The 17,352-nt window shown below is 54.3% G+C and overlaps 2 protein-coding genes across 2 annotated transcripts; one reads left to right on the forward strand and one right to left on the reverse strand.

The window, feature by feature from the left end:
• The first annotated feature begins 4,082 nt into the window (after positions 1-4,082).
• On the forward strand, positions 4,083-11,039 carry LOC119101097 (eukaryotic translation initiation factor 4E). Its single transcript, XM_037224402.1, has 5 exons — positions 4,083-4,193; positions 7,154-7,326; positions 8,276-8,459; positions 10,122-10,261; positions 10,860-11,039. Exons 1-5 carry the CDS (start codon positions 4,164-4,166, stop codon positions 10,972-10,974), a joined length of 642 nt encoding a protein of 213 aa, XP_037080297.1. The 5' UTR covers positions 4,083-4,163; the 3' UTR covers positions 10,975-11,039.
• Positions 11,040-14,277: 3,238 nt separating this feature from the next.
• On the reverse strand, positions 14,278-15,568 carry LOC119114818 (pituitary homeobox x-like). The gene is made up of 3 exons (XM_037238862.1): positions 15,548-15,568; positions 14,909-15,160; positions 14,278-14,394 (listed from the first exon to the last, which is right to left on the reverse strand). Exons 1-3 carry the CDS (start codon positions 15,566-15,568, stop codon positions 14,278-14,280), a joined length of 390 nt encoding a protein of 129 aa, XP_037094757.1.
• Between the last annotated feature and the right edge of the window lie 1,784 nt (positions 15,569-17,352).

Consider the following 17,352-nt stretch of genomic DNA (forward strand, 5'->3'; position numbering starts at 1 on the left):
TGTGAAGAGCGATCAATATATAAGCTGTGGCGGATCCAGGCTTTCGTCAAGGGAGGTTCACACAACATTAAAGGGCCCCTGTAGTTTGGGCCCCCCCCCTAAAAAATATCGCTGCATTTTGGTTATTGGCCAAATTGGTTATATATATATATATATATATAATATATATATATATATATATATATATATATATATATATATATAACCAATTATATATATATGTGTGTGTGTGTGTGTGTGTGTGTGTGTGTGGTGTGTGTGTGTGTGTGTGTGTGTGTGTGTGTGTGTGTGTGTGTGTGTGTGTGTGTGTGTGTGTGTGTGTGTGTGTGTGTGTGTGTGCGTGTATGTGCATTTGCTTGTTTATTTATTTCATGAATATGCATATCCATGTTACTGTGCACGGCCCTTTTAAGCATAGGCGTGCTACGCATGCACACACATAGAGCTCACTCATTTTGTTCGGATCATTTTAAATGCTGAGGCTAAGTGCTTCGGAACACCAAGCAAAATGTATTCAGTTGGCTGCCAAAAATCATCCAAACCAAGCATGGACTTGGTTCCTAGCCCATGTATTCACGGCAAGCCGACTGGCTGATGTAATCAGCAGATGGCTGACGACTAACGCAGAATTGTTCCTTCGCTATAAATGCATGCAACATATCCAAGCATTCAAAATATGCTAAGAAAAAAACGCTTTAGTACGATAAGTGTCACACTCTCAACAGCCAATGGATATGACACACAAGGCGTCGGCGGCATGTAGAATTACGTTTGGCAATAGCGCGGAAAAATTCATCGGCGCATATTCGGCTGCTGCTCTAAGGCGAAGACACCAAGGCCAATAGGGACGAAACCTGGGCGATCATGGGTGCCGCAGGAGGCCCACAAAGTGGATCCGTCAACAAGAACAGGGTCCCCAGAATAAGCAAAAAGAACCCAAAACTAACGCGGTGGGTCCCCTAAACGACCAGTAGTGCCCGGCAGGCTGACATATAAGGCCGTGGCCATAGCACAGGACCCTCCGAGCAAAGGGGAATTATCCAAGACCATGAATTAATACCCATGTGTCATAAGGAGCGCGCAGGCAGGTTAACAACACGAGCCTCGAGACGAGTGAAGAGTCCTCCGCAAATGTGACCAAATGGAGGGAGCCTTCGACCAAAGTAGAGGGCCCCTGAGCATCGATTGTTTCCGTGCCGCACCTTTAAAATGCCCTAGCAACGGCATAGGCCCTCCAAGCAAGTGGAAAGAACCCGAGACTTATATGAAGGGCCCCTGAGCAACTGAGTGCACCCTGGCATATGGGACCCCGGAAAAGTGTGAAGGGCCTTTCGGGCAAATGGGAAGAATCCATGGAGGAAGGCCTGATCGATGAACAGTGCTCAGGAATGGAGGCACATAGCGTCCCAACAGCACATTGAGTCCTACGAGAAAATGCAAAGAGATTGAGAACAACGTGGAAAGCTCCTTAGCGATCAGATTGGCAGGGCAAGTGGACACATAAGGTCAGGCAACCAACAGCGTAACGCCTCTAGACACCGTAATAAGCTCCAAAACCTCCCTCAAGCAACACTTTCTCCATCGGTGAAGAATGGACTTCGTTTACTGATGAACTCTTTGCTTTTGCTAACAATGGTTCTTAGTCGTCTGTAGGCCCAAGGCATTCAATTTTGTTGTGTGTGTGTGTGTGTGTTTTTCGTAGGACAACTGCGTCCGTACAGCCGGTTATTGGTCCCTTTGGAGCCTTTAGGTACCCTCAGCATGGTCCATGGGGATGGTCCGGTGCCTCCTCCCCCCCCCCCCCCCCACCTTCTGCATCCGCCGTCGGCGCGAGCAGCCGAATAGATGGGGCCCGCCAAGAACATAGGGCCATCCATTCAATTAAGAAATACTCACGACGCAAGGTGTATGGCTCCGAACGATCGAGCGCGCCCGAGCAGGTTAACATATAGGGCCCCCGTCAAGAGCGTGGGGCTTTCCTTCCATTCAAATAGGAAGTACTCAAGGCCCAATGTAGAGGGCCTCCGAATGATCGAGTGTGCCCGAGCAGGTTAACAGATAAGGTTCCCAAAAAGAGCGTAGGGCCCTCCATTCGAACAGGGAGTACTCAAAACCCAATGCAGAGGACCCAAAATGATCTATGGCCCCAGAATGGTGATATGTGCCTGAAGAAGAAGAAGGAGCCTGACAAAGGCGTAAGACTCTCCATTTAAATAAGAAGTATCTAGAACTCAGTGCGGAGGGCCCCGAAAGTTGAAGTATACCCGAGTAGATTATTGCTGGTCCAGACAGGAGTGTATGGCCCTAAATTCAAATACTAAGGCCTAATACATAGGGCCCCCGAACAATCCAGTGGGGCCGAAGCGGTGAAGAGATGGGGTCCCGACAAATGCGAAGGGCCCTCCATTGAGATGGGAAATACCCACGACACACTGGAGGGCCCCGGATATTCAAGTGGGCCCGAGCAGGTTAACAGGTGGGGCCCCGGCAAGAGCGTAGGGCCTTCCGTTCAAACATGAAATACTCACGACACGATGGAGAGGTCCCCGAATAATCAAGTGCCCCAGAGCAGGTTGACAGATATGGCCCCCGAAAAGAACGGAGGGCCCTCCATTCAAAAAGCACGCATCCAAAACCAGATGTAGAGGTCCCCCACAATTGAATGGGCCCAAAGATCATGAAGATCATGATGATGATCATATTGCAGGTGTGTCGGTAGGTTACCGAGACCTACGTAAAAGGCCCCTGAGCAACTGAGAATATCCCGGCAGGTTAAGATATAAGACCCCGGCAATAGCTCACAGAGCCTTTCAGGCGAATGGAAAGAATCCGTGGAACAGCCCGTGATTGACAAGAGTGCCAAGAGTGCCAAGATTGACAAGAGCGGTACGCTAACAGGAAGGGCCCAGCAACAGCGCACGGCAACAGCAAATGCAAAGAAATAAAGAGCAACGTGGAATGCTCCTTTACGATCGAATTAATCCTGCAAGTGGACGCATAGATCCCCCGGAAGTATCATGGGGCCCCTAGACAGTGAAATGAGGCCTAAAATTTCCATTTCACAACTTTTCCAATCATCGAATGTTTTTTTGTGCCTTCTCACAGGCCCTCCACTTTCGCTGACAAATGTTCTTGGTCATCTGGAAGTCCAGAGACACCCAGTTTTGTTGTGTTTTGCGTTAAAAAACTGTGTCTGCCCGGCCGGCTATGGGGCCTTTCGGAGCCAATACGTCCCTTCAAGGCCCAAGGTGGTGCCATGGCCACGTGGCCCCCTCTGCAACCGCCCCTGTATATGAGTGATTTTGTGTGAACCATCTTAAATCTAAACGATAATGCTAAATTAAAAGCCCGGAAACCAGAACGATACATAAAAAGCTCGTCAGTGCTGAGCCATCAGGCATTTGCAATCGAACATGCATATATATATATATATATATATATATATATATATATATATATATATATATATATATATATATATAATAACAACTGGGCCATATCCGACGACTCTGTGCCCTGCCCCTGTCAAGGCTCTGACTGCGCCCCTGTTTGGATATGATGCATGTAACAATTTGATAAGGGGCACATGCCTTCAGTGTCCTCCTCTTGAAAGCAGCACTACCCAGGTAGGAGGCCCCGCGTGAGGATGCTCCATTTTGTACAAGAGACCCTCTGGAAAGTCCTGTCGCCATAACTAAAAATCTGTGGCGCGGCCCCCGGCCACATAAAGGGATATCTAAGTCTTCAGATGAGACGGATTGTATTGTCCATTTTACTGATTTTTTAATGGCGTCCGCAGATTATCCAAATGTCTTGCAAAGAGGGCTTAAGCGTGTAGAATAGTAAATGTTCCATTATTTGTCTGCGTGGTTTTCATAGAAGCTACCAGCGGCTATTTTGCTAGCGGCTGCTTGTCGGGACTTACATACGTGTTAATTTTGTTTGATACTCGTTATAATTACAAAAAGTTTATGCGTTTTTAAATTAATATCTAAATTCACACGTAATTCACAATTTTTGAGAGATATGATTAAATTCTGCAACATTTTTTTTCGAAGTGAAACTTGAGCATAATATATTCCATATATGGCAGTGCTGTACAGTTACTACGGTAACGGGGTGCCCGTTGTGGCGTGTGCTGTTGCAGCGTCTGGGGTGTCGTGATGGCTGCATTGGATGTGCAGAAAATGGAGGTAATGGTTGCTGATTTATTTTATGTTAGACTTAATCTAGAACCGGTGGTGTGTTCTCAGACTTAACACGGTTGTCCAGTTTTGTGTGGAAGTGGTCCATCTGGAAAAAATCACCGGTGATTTGGGAACATGGTATCGGTGTAGTGCGTTTTGATGGCATTTTAGTCTTGCTGTGTTCCATTGCTGTCATACAGCATTCATTTATCGCTGCTTTAATCCACTACCCCAGATTTTGTGTGCAATTTGTTGTTTTACGTGTGCGCCACAAATGTCTGTCCTGTATGTAAAGTGATGTGAGAGAAAGTTTGGCACATTTGTGATCTGTCAGCTTCTGAACTGTTACTAAATGTGCCTGTACACACAGAATTGGGACCTGGAACTGGGTGTTATTCTGTTCTGCACATTCATTTTAGGGTACAAGTGAGTGACTTTTAGGTGTGTTAGCGACATCAGGGATGTTAATGTTAAAAATTGGCCCAAAGCTGTGATACTGCCTGGCCTTTCCAACTTGCCATTGATTTTGGATAGTTAACCTGTTGAAGTATAATCTATGGAAACTTGAGTGAGCTAAAAGTTATGATCATGTTTGCCATTCCTTGCCACAGCATTTAAATTTCATTGAACTCCTCACACAGGTGTTTGTAAGTAGGCAGATGTATTGAGCCCAGACAGGGCAAGATTGCCGCAGTGAACAGAAAAGTGATCTGGTTAAGAGTCTTAAACACCTCAACATGAAAATTGTGGTGGCATCTGGTTGCCTATTTTATGGGTTTTCACCTCTGCATTTTTTGTGTGATGTAGATTGCCTTGCTTTCTTGATCATCATGTGCTCCACTTCTGCACTAGCCATATGGAATGGTAGAATCTCTGTGACAAATTGTGATGGCATCTGGTTGCCAATTTTATGGGTTTTTACCTCTACATTTTTTTGTGATATAGAGTGCCTTGCTTTCATGATCATCATGTGCCACACTTTGGTACTTGCCATATGGTATGGTAGAGTGCTTGAAAACAATATAAGCTCTCCCATTTGAGGAGGAGATGAAGTTTTAGATATAACCACTCCAAATGTTATGTTTTGCCCAAGCCAGTTTTGTTTTAAAATATGATATTTGTGGACTGAATAATTTGTATTCATTAATTGCAAGTAATTATTATGAACCCATGTGGGCCTGTGTGGCTAGTGTATTAAATAAAGGGATGTTGGCCTCAGCTATGCTTATATTGACCATTCACATCATTGCTTCTCAGCTTCATTGGCTCTGCGGATATGTTTCCAGCATACTATGTTTTGTGCCAGATAGCTGTATATTTCAGTTAATTTAGCTTGTAACTGTCTCATTTTTATCCTGTGGTTACCAAGTATCAGTCAAAAAATCTAGTCGGACTGTCTTGCCAAGTGGTCTTTTCTATTTTCATTCCAGTATTGCAATGCCCGCCTCTTGCTTTCACTTCCTCCCCATCTAGAAGCTTGTTCATTGCATGGATATAGGCAGATCACTCACCAGAATATGTGATCTGTGGGTGCACTGGAGAACCAGAGTTTTATGGCATTGTGTCAAAAGTATCAAGTAGCTTGAAACATTTACAATGTGACAAGGGCTTGAATCACATGCCCTTTGCCCACACTGGGATCAGTTGCCATGTGGAAATGTTTGGGTGGGAATTATGTTTGCCATCATACTTTTGATAAAGGTGCATGCGATATCATGTTTTTGCAGCGTGCAGCACTGATAATAATAAAAATGTGTCGGAATTGTATCATTATAATTTTGCCCTCAAAAGGAAGTAATATTACATTATGCTGGAGGTCACCATAACAAACATAGCATTCAACCTGGGCAGACATGGTGAAAAGTGTATTAATTGTAACTGCTAGGTAGTGGAAATGTTGATAGTAAGGCCAGGAACAAGTTGTTGACTGTTTTTTACCCCAAAAGATAAGTCCTGGGTGGGAAGATGTTGGGGTTGGGGTGTGGTGGGAATGTCCAGTAAGGAACAACATTTGGATTACAGCCAGGATTACAATTAAATTGCCAGCATTGGGTTAGGGTCCGGCATAAAGCCAATATGTTGGCATCATTTGGTATCCAGAAATGTTTCATAAACTTAGTAATACTGCTACAACTAGATGACTGCTGTATGTGAAAGCAAAGTTAAGAGTGAATTGAAATGGATGATGCTCCATTTAGGAAGTGCATCTTGGTGAGTATTCCTCAGGAATGAAGAAGCTAACATAAAAGATAGTGTGCTGTGCATGCCACTGGGGCCACACACTGATGCAACACCACCATGTAGCATTTGTGGCCAGGCAATGACATATGCCATCTTGTTGTGTTGCCTCTGGCCGTCACATGGCCACATTAAACACTGCCTCACACCACCCCACACCTTGCTGCCAGATACCTCATGTCACCTGACACCTCACATCAGACACTTCACACCACCTGGTGCTGCCAGACACCTCACACCACCTAACATCTGACACTATCTGACACCAGATGCCATCAACAGGTAATGTGGTGCCACCAGAACCTGCTGGTACCCAACTCCAACTGATGTATGATGCCACCTGATACATGATACCTGGTGCCACCTGACACCAGACACATGATGCCACCTGACACTCAACACTCCCCAGTACCTAGCATATCCAGTCATGTGACACTTAACACCACCTGACACCACCAGACATCTGACACCACCTGACATCTGACACTAATCCAACACCTGACACCAACCTATGCAGACACCACCCTTCACCTGGCACCTGATACCAGACACCACCTGTCACCTGATACCAGACACCACCTGTCGCCTGATACCACCAACACCTGACACCACCGACACCTGACACCACCGACACCTGACACCACCGATACCTGACACCACCGGACTCCTGACGCCACCAGACATCGTCCACCACCAGACACCTAATGTCACCTCGCGTCGCCGCTCAGATGCCGGAGGAGATGACTGAGGAGAAGCTGGCCTCGCTGCCGCCCGAGCTGCTCATCAAGCACCCGCTGCAGAACTCGTGGACGCTCTGGTACTACGAGAACGACAAGTCGCGCTCCTGGGAGCAGAACCAAGTGGAGATCATCACCGTCACCAGCGTCGAGGACTTCTGGTCGTAAGTGGCGACGGCGCCGCCGAGAGGCGCGGTGGCCGACCGACAGACGCCTCCGACCTCCACGTGGGGCAGAGGGTGAGGGGTGAGGGGCTGTGTGGATGTGAGCACGGGCGTGCCGAATATCGAGGGATTGTGGAGTTTGACCCGGGTCTCTTCGGAGGGGTCTCCATGGTGTCGTCTGCCCCAGCCCAAAACGCGTGTCGACACAAACCAGCGCGCCGGAAGGTCTGTATGGTAATACCATGTGTGGATCCCACCTGCCCCTGTTCCCTGCCATCTCCAGATATCTCCAGACAAACCTTCCCCACAGATCTTCAGAAGCTATCATGAGTGAAAAGGACAACATGGCACGGTTGCTTCGGGACACCCCTCTTCCATGTGATGTTGGAAACCCAAGGCCACTGGTCCGGGTTAGGGCGGGCGCGGTGCTAAATGCTCCGTAGTTTGCAGGCTGTGTTCCCCCACTGCTTCTGATGTGTCTATGCCATCTTGCCAGTCTCTTTGCCACGAATAAATTTGCGAACATTTGGTACAATTTGGTAAGCAAAGTTAGCCCTCCAACAGGGCACATGCAAGGAGACCAGCTTGAAATGAGTCAGTCCTGTTGTTTGAGTTACCGCCCGTCTCCCCGTCTCCCCCTACCGCCTCCTTTCAGAGGCTGTACTTCCCTCTGTTTGAAGTGAAAAAGCTTTTCCCTGCCCCTGAAGCGGCGCCGCCGCCGTCCGCTAATTGTCCCCCGCTGACCGCCCGCCGCCGCTGACCGTCAGCTGACCGCCCGCCGCCGCTGACCGTCAGCTGACCGCCCGCCGCCGCTGACCGTCAGCTGACCGCCCGCCGCCGCTGACCGTCAGCTGACCGCCCCTACCACTGACCGTCAGCTGACCGTTCCCGCCGCTGACCGTCAGCTGACCGTTCCCTGCCGCTGACCGTGTGCCGTCCGCCGTTGCAGCACGTATAATTACATCGAGACGGCGTCCAACCTGAAGCACGGCACCGACTACTCGCTGTTCAAGCAGGGCATCAAGCCGATGTGGGAGGACCAGCGGAACAGGAGCGGCGGCCGCTGGCTCATCTCGCTCGACCGCGGCGACAAGCAGCGCCGGGAGAGGCTCGACGTCTACTGGCTCGATGTGGTGAGAGCGTGGCACGTGTTGCGGTAGACGGCGGTTGTCACGGTAGAACGCGGGTAGTTGGCCGGTGGACGCTAGAAGAGACTCGATGTTTATTGGCTGAGCCTGGCCAGTGACCGGTAAGATGGGGGGGGGGGGGGGGGGGGGGGGGGTGCGGCAGACGCCGGGAGAGGCCCGGTGTTTATTGGCTGAACCTAGCCAGTGACCGATAAGATTGGGGGCGGGGGGGGGGGAGGGCGAGGGTTACGGTGGACGCCGGGAGAGGTCCGGTATTTGTTGGCTGAAGTTGGCCAGTGCCCGGTGCGTGTTTCTTAGAGGGGGGGGGGGGGGGGATTACAGTGGACACCGGAAGAGGCCCGGTGCTTGTTGGCACAACTTGGCCAGCGGTGTGGAAGCTGGTTTGTTTTTCTGACCGGCGCCGGTTTGGATGCGGAAGGAGTGAGAGGCCCGCAAGAGCGGGCGAGGCTCGCTGGGGCTGGCTTACCTTCCGAGCATTGGCCTGGCGCCAGCTGTTGGATACATCCTCTGCATGCGGGCGTTTCTTGGTGCCGGTGTGTCTCCGACGCCAGCTCAGGTGGCGGTCTGATGCGGCCCGCGTGGTGCTGGCTGGCGTTTACCTCTACCGTGGCCCGGGAAGGCTATGACGATGGAGGAACGAACGAAGCTATTGACATGTAGACAGCCAGGGTGGCTTTGTGGGGGCTGCCTCGGGCTTTTCTGTGGTCAGGCTGCTGCAGTAGGTGTGTGTCTGTTGGTCAGCGTTGTCAGTGTTAGTGTCACTAATCGTGTCATTACCATGTACCGTTAGTAATGGCATGAGTACGTGATTGACAACCGAGATGTCAAGCACGGCATGCTCTACACCGGATAGTTCAAACGGTAGCGTAAAGGGTAACGGACGTGAGATATCAGCTTGGTTTGAGTTCACCTCCGCAGAGAAGTCAACTCCTGACTTGCGGTACAGTAGCTGGTGGGTACCGATGTCGTCACCCGGGTGAGGGCATTCCGAGAGGGAAGGCCGACAGCTTATCCCTTTAAACTTGGCACGGTGTGGCGGCCGCTCGCGGGCAGGCAAGGGTTACATGGTGGAAACTGTGGGTTCGGCCGTCGACCGCTAACACCGATATAGCCTGCATGGTGAAGAGTCACCCATGCGCGACGATAAGAGTTGTGGCGTTGAACTGATATTGTTCCGCGTGACTACCGCATTGGCCTCCTCCTCCCGCACACCGGCTACGGCTGTGCTGTCGCCATAGTCTCTGTTGTTACCGGGGACCATGTGCTAGATGTGATTGCGCTTTTTCACGCTGCGCTAGTACACTGCAGCGATATCCTGACAAAATTGACGTGGTATGAGCACAAAGGCCTTCAGTCTCCTGTTGTCCGTTGTAATGTCATGCGCTGAGAATGATCTGCCTGCATTATACCATGTGGCTCTGGCTCAGTGACGTTTTCAAACAATGACTGGTATGCAACGTGAAAAAGTCCCCAGTTAATTACCATGAGCTCATGAGCAAGAGCCCGCCACTGCTTCGCTCGGATGTTCTGTGCATCCAGTGAGCTTCCCCCTCCCCCGTGGTAGCCCGTGCTGCACGTGCGTAAGTGGGCTGTGTGCCGATCGGCCAGTTGTGCGGGCCGGTCATGTATCGGTCCGTTGCTCCCCAGATGCTGCTGATGATCGGCGAGGGCTTCGGCGACGCCGGCGAGACGGTGTGCGGCGCCGTCGTCAACATCCGCAACAAGGGCGACAAGATCGCCATCTGGACCGGCGACGCCAAGAAGGCGGAGGAGGTCATTCGGATCGGGTCAGTCGAGCGGTGGCCCGGACCCCCCCCCCCCCCCCTCGGGGAGGGAGAGGGGGCAGTGGTGCGCGCCCTGGGAGAGTGAGCTGTCTGGAGTACGTGTTTATGAGTAGTTCAATGTAGCGCTCTGGCGTTGACGGCGAATGCGAGACCATGGGGGCTCCGAAGTCAGAACGCCGTCTGGGTTGCAAGGGTATTCCGTTTGGCTGGTGGGATCTAGGTGTGCGGCGGCCACGTGGTCACCAGCGACCGAATGGCCACCGTTGTGGCTGGAGTGGCGAAATACTGGTGGGAATTGAGGCTTGTTTAGTGTGTGGCTTGTGGGACGTAGCTGAGCCAGCGGCCCTGCAACTGGCAATGGCCCGGGTATGCTGGTGAACAGCTGGATGTCTGATCAATGGACATTTCGCGCATGTCAAGACGGAATTGTCTGCGAAAAGCAAAGCTCCTTTGTCGGCGTGTGCTGCTATGCCAGTGCGGAAAACATCCTCTTTCAGCCCCTGACAGGCCTGTAGAGGTCCTCTGCCGTTTGCCCTGTTTCCTGCGTACTCGCGTATGCACTCTCCACACTCGCTCATCTGGCGCTCCCGCCTCCCCGCAGCCAACGGCTGAAGGAGGTGCTCAACATCAACCCTAAGATCACCATCGGCTACCAGGCGCACTCGGACACGATGGTCAAGTCGGGCTCGATCGCCAAGAACCGCTACACGGTGTAGCCGGGCGGCCGCGGCCCGCCCCGCGCCCGCCGACCGCCGGCCGCCCGCCGTCGCCGCCGCCTGACAGTGACGGACATTAATCGGGGTGGGAGCGCCGCGCCGCCGTCGGCGAAGCGAGCGAGTGAGCGCGCGCGCCGCGAGAGGGGCGGCGACGGGCGCCGGCGGCCGGCCGCCGCACCGCCGCCTGTGATATGTGCCGCCGCCAGGGCGCGCCGCCCGCCCCAGCGACCGGCCGTCGGGTCGGGATCGGGCGCGGGGCTCGGGGGCCGTGTGCGCGTGCGTGCCCTGGCGGCGCGCGCGCGCGCGCGAGCGGACAGCTTGTTCGGCGTTTGTGTGTGTGGTGTGGTGTCGCCGCGCGCGCGCGCTGTCACTCTTCGTCTCTCTGTCTCCGTGAAGCCGCTGGGCGCACCGCCGGGCTGTTCGCGTGTACATACATACTGCTGGTCCGGGCCGTTCTGGCCACTCACCTCTCACGTGTATCCCTGACCGGCGCGCCGGCGGCGGCGGTGGCGCGGGTGCCCGCAGCGGCGCCGCCGCCGCCGCCGGCGCGCAAACACCGTTTCTCCGTTGTCTGTCGGACCCGTTGGCAATAGAGCCGGCAGCTGTCGCTCGATGTGGAGTGGAAGGCCTAGGTGTTGTGGAGTGGAAGGCAGGGCCGTGGCGAGCTAGTGGGGCGGAGGACTGTGGGCGGGCGGCGGCGCGCTGCACGAGGACGGCCCGCGCCGGTGCCAGCAGCTGCGGCCAAGTTGAGGCCCGAGCTGGGCTGCGCGCTGGCTGTGTGCCGCCGTGGTCGGTTCGGGCCAGCAATCTGCGACACTGCCCTCCGCGCTGTGCCAGCTGCCAGCTGCCGTGCGCGCCGAGTCGCTTTGGTAAAGCGAGCGCGCGGGAGCGGAGACGCTGTCGGCGTGGGACGCGGTGTCTGGAGCTGGTGCCATGCCGCCCCGGGGGCTGGGCCTGACACGCGCGAGGCACTCACTCGTGACCGGGCTGAAGCTGACGGCCCTGTCAGGCGACGCGCTAATTAAGGCTTATTCAGTTGACGGCGCGTGTAGGCTAGCCTCTGTGTAGCGTATGGAGCTTTCGTCATCTGAATATTTATTGGTTGTCTGGATATGTTTCTTGTCGATAAATAACCTAACAATCGTTGCTGTTAGGCCGATTTCAGCCAGGGTTGTCTAATTCCTTGGGAAGGTGGTCGCAGCGACGCCGGGCGCCTTTCGCGGGAGGTGGGCTTCAAGCGCGAGATGCAGGAGCTCCAGCGGCGCCGGTACGATCGGTGGGGTGGGTCGGAAGAGAACAGCGCCGCTGGCTGAGGCCGGTCCGGCGCGAGCCGGTCATGGCTGGCAGTGGCGGAGTAACCGTCCGGTGCCGGGTCGGGGGACGGTGCACCTGTCGCCGAGTGGGGTGTCTTGTGTACTGCCTCTGCCGCGCGTCATCTCACGGCTGCCGTGTTCATGGGCTTGCCGTGCATCCACGCAGGTAGCATATTTATATATCGTTCTAGATCATGTGAGCGGATCAATATATTGTTCGGATCCAGCAACGAAAGTAAATACGCAAAAGGCCAAGTGGTCGGCATGGTCCTTCGCAGGACGCGAGAAGGCAATTCGCGCACAGGGCTGTCCACCAGGAATATTTAAATGGGCGTCTGGTTGTGAGGTGGCTTCCATCGCGAGACCGCGCGGGTCGGAGGGCAGCCCGTTGTTGTCATGCTGCTGGACGGCACGGCGGAGACAGGGCTGCTGCGGGACGGCCCGAGCGTGCCGTCTCGTCGCTTCGGGGGGGGGGGGGGGGGGGGGCGTGTGGCCAGCGCCGCCGCAGCTTGAAGACGACCGCTGCGGGTCGACCTGAGCGTGCCGTCTCGTCCCTCGGGCGGTATGTGGCCGACGCCGCCGCAGCTCCCACCGCCGGAATCTTGTGCGTACAGGTCACCGTCAGCATAGCGCTGAACAGTCGCTGGAAGGGAGACGGTGTCCCGCGCACGAGACCTGTCTCCAGCTCACAGGTCCCCTGCGCACGCGACCTGTCCCCAGTTCACATGTATATTCACAGCTCACAGTACCTCGGTCATGTGATCCGCACTGCTCCTCTCAGCGACCTCTGCCCGCGAAACAAACACGACACGAGCTCCGTCCGTGTATTGCAGCAGCACCGCCCTAGATCACAGGGGTTAGGTCACCGTCCTCGCCTCTGCTTCTGGGATGCCGCAGGGATGGTGAGAAGAACTTACGAGGCCCCAGCGCCGGCACGAATCGAGCCAGCACGTGCTGGAGAGAAGCAGGCGCTGGGCGGCGCGCCAGTGAACCGCGCCCGGATGGAAGCGGGTAACAGCGCGAGGGTCAAGACGGGCGCGGCCCGGTTCACCGGAGCCAGAAACACAACATCGTTCGGCGAGGTATAGAGCAAATGAGGGAGTAACCAACGCGACTGCTACAGCTAAAAACAGTCCCATGTGCGGGCAAACGTGCACAAGATGCGTTGGCGAATTTGTGGTTATAAAAACGACAATCACGGGAGCGTCACAATTGCCTCAGAATCACGTGAGGTGCGTTTGCATGCACAAACGGCGTGCGTAAAACATTCCTGTTGTGGGTGCGTAACACATTCCTGTTGTGGGCACGTAAAACATTCCTGCACACGACTCCAAGAACATGTAAATTCATAGAGCAACTCGAATGTGTGTGACCTAGAAAGCCAAAATTTAACTCAGATAAATGAGAACATTTTAAACATGGAAGAAATATGGTTCGGTTTTTAACAATGCCCGTTGGCCATTTGCGAAAGATGAGTGTTTCGGAACAGCTTCGGGTTCGGTGCACGCCGCAACGACTTCGGCGCTACAAATCTGCACCATCGACATCATACGTCGCCGCTGGCAGCGAAGATCGAAAGCCTTTCGGCAGCGGTCGCAGCCACAGCATGACAGTGTCAGCGACCGAAGGGCATATAAGTAACACGCAACACCTTGCTGGAATTGTTTGCTGTACCGCTTCGTTATCCGTTAAGCCTTTTGCTCAGCCTTAACGGACAACGAAGCCTGTAGACGTCAGGTCAGCGGTCGGCAGCCTTCAGACCGGCGGCTGTAGGACCCACGGTCACGGGGCGCTAGATCCTCAGCCGGGGGCCGCTAGATCCCCAGTCAGGGACCGCTAGATCCTCAGTCAGTGGCCTCTAGACCCTTGTCGGGGACCGTTGTACCCCGGTCATAGGCTGTTACATGCCTCGGTCAGGGGCCGTTATACCCCCGGTGAGGGATCGTTAGATCCCTGACCGGGGGCCGCGTTAGAACCCGGCCAGGGGCCGTCAGACCGGCGCGGCGCCCGAGGCCAGCGATGACGTCATCGACGGCGAGCCAATCGGCGACGTGCTCACGGCGGCCGGCGAGCTGAAGCAGTTCATGCCGATGCTGGCGCCCGGGGACTGCGGGCGGGGCGGTGCGGGTCAGACACGGAAGTCAGCAGGGGCTTTGCAGGTCAGACAGATGTCGGCGGGCGGCATAGACCAAACAGACATGAGATACAGCCATCAGCGGTCGACGATGGAGGTTGCAGGTCATCAAAAGACATAAGAGTCGTTACAGGCCATAGGTAGGTCATAAAGGGTCGGCAGGGGCATAGCAGATGAGACGCAGGCTAGCACAAGTGTCATAGGTCAGGCACGGGTCAGAAGAGAGTAGCGTAGGTCAGCCACCGGTTACCGAGGTCAGCAGGGGGGGGCATAGGTCAGTCACAAGTGAGCAGGTCAGCAGAGGGTAGCGTGGTGGCGTCATGGGTGGACAAGACGGTATGACTGGTGGGACAGCAGCCAGTCCACACAAACCTTCCGCTCCTCCACAAAATCTGGATCAACACCACGCTTCATGACAGCGCTGCGACACACAGCCCTCAGACAGAGCCCCTCTCCGGCTCCTCCCCTCGCCGTCCCCCACGCTCACCTGGCTCGGCACGCTCAGCGGGTTAACGCCCGTGTCAAAGCCGGGCCAGAACGCCTTGTGTCCGAGCGGAGAGGGCACCTTGGCCGCCCAATTGCAGCCGGGGTAGCCCGAGTAGAGCGCTTCCTGGCCGAACGGCTGCATGAAACCCTGCAGCTGGCCGCCGAAGCCGCTCTTGATGTCGGCGCCGTTCATCATCACCATGGCGTTGCGCTCGCGCTTCCGCCACTTGGCGCGCCGGTTCTTGAACCAGATCTGCCGGGGGAGGGGAGGCTGTGAGCCAAGGCTGAATCGGGGTTGTCGGCGAGGGCAGGCTGTTAACCGGGGCTGAGCCGGCATTGTGGGAGGAAGGAGAGGCTGTAAACCGGAGCGGAATGGGAGCCCCAGGGAGGGAAGGCTGTTAACCGGGGCTGAGCTGGGATTGTGGGAGGAAGGGGAGGGGAGGGGCTCTCAACCGGGGAGGAACCGGGATTGTGGGAGAGAGGGGAGGCTGTTAAGCGGAGCGAAACTTGAAGCGAGTCAACCCGCGACCAGATAATAGAGTATCCTGCCGATATTCGACATGTTGGCGTGCTTGGTCGAGATCTCCTGCAGCGAGGATGCTGAGGCAGACCGGGTGATGGGGACGAGATGCCGACCCACGGCGAAGCCTGTCCAAAGCATGTCTCGATAGCTCAGCTGGTTAGGGCGGCTGGCTTCCGATCTGCACATCCGTAGCGAGGTAGGTTTGATCGCTTTAAGCGCCGCTATTTGCCCCTGACTGGGATGGTCTGCGGACGGTGGCACCGGCCGCGCTGAAGGTCTGGTGACGTCAGAGGGCAGGACCAAGCCTGTAGACTATTGTGGCATTCGTCCGATCGAAAGGCTCGAACAAAATACGGTAAAGAACGGAGCAACAGACAGCGGAGGAGCTCAATCAGCGCCGAGCCGCCAATGGGGACGGGGATGAAGAGATCCGTACCAGACTTGGTGAGAGCGTGGGCAGCTGTATCGCAGTCTGAACCAGGTCTGGCACTGGCGGGAGTTCGTTGCCGACACTATGGAGGATATGAACCAGCTCCCTTGGAAGACGTTTACTAATGAGCCGGCTAGAACGACCAGCCGTGTGCAATGACGGTGATAAGACTCAAGGCCGTGGTCACACACCACATTTGCATTGTCATCCCTTTTAGGCTCAATTTCGGCCCTTGCCAAGTGCTACTACCTATAAAGCCACGCTCCTCCGTGGTTAAGCAGTGTCACCTATACTAGGTTGTGCTTACTCATCTGGTGCTGCCACCTATACCCTGCCAAGCGGGCATTGTTCCATCTCTATTTCCACCGAGTCGTCAACTTTCAGTAAGACCAGGCGAAATCTGCTCGAAATCCACGACGCGGAGCGCCCTCAGCTGCGCATGACACACTGAGCTCTCACGAAAGACGCCAAAGACTGTCATCTGTTTGTGTCGGGTCAGCTGACTAGTGACACCGCGGTCACGGGCGGAACGTGAGCCGGCTGGGCGGTTGGGAATCAGGTGACGCCAGAGGTGCCAATTTTTGTAAATTATTGGGGGGCCGAACCAAAGGCCCGACAACCTACACAACAATCAACAACCAACACCAACAACCAACACCAACAACCAACACCAACAACCAACACCAACAACCAACAACCAGCCCCGCTCCCCGCGTCTTTCTCGCCGGATTTAGCCCACTTTATTTTGATTAAACGCATCATATATTTCTAATCCTTGTATAATTCATACAAGTTTTAATTTAAACAGCATAGAAGTAATGCAGGGTTGGATCCAGGGAGCAGGCACTGGACGCACGCGTCTCTTCTGATCAGCACGTGAAGGCGCCCCTTTAGGAGCTACCTTAGGGCGCCGATGGCGCTCTTCTATGGGGATCATGGGAGGCGGCACGCATTTTGGTTGTGGGGACGAGTTTAGCCATGCAGGACGTAAGTCATACCCATATTCCAGAGCTTTTCACTTTAAACTCACAAACCATTACAAGTCGTACGGCGTTAGGTATGTGAAGTTCATTGCATAGTTTATCCGCTCAGCTGTTACGGTTTATGTCTTATGGTGCGAGCAGCCATGACTTTTTGCTATAAGAGTGGTACGAGACGCCATCACGCAAAAAGATCAGAGAAAATAGTCTTTGTATTACAATCATCTTTTAACCGCGCATTTTGTAGTGTCCCGGCCCAACTTAACATTGGGGGGGGGGGGGGGCCCAACTCAACATTGGGGGAGCCAGGGCCCTCACAAAAGAATACAAATTGACACCCGTGCGTGACGCCGTGCCTCCAGGCTGGTGCAGCGGCTCCTAGCAGCGGCAGGTACGCACGTACATGACACCGTGTGTTGATCGTCGTTCGAGGCGTGAAGTGAAGAGTACCCCAAAACTCTATCGAAGTTATGTACCCAGCTCCCCTCAAGCTCGAAAGCCCCAGCGACTCC

Source organism: Pollicipes pollicipes, unplaced genomic scaffold, assembly GCF_011947565.3.
Source record: "Pollicipes pollicipes isolate AB1234 unplaced genomic scaffold, Ppol_2.1 Scaffold_1600;HRSCAF=1878_pilon_pilon_pilon, whole genome shotgun sequence".
In the NCBI taxonomy this organism is placed as follows: Eukaryota; Metazoa; Arthropoda; class Thecostraca; order Pollicipedomorpha; family Pollicipedidae; genus Pollicipes; species Pollicipes pollicipes.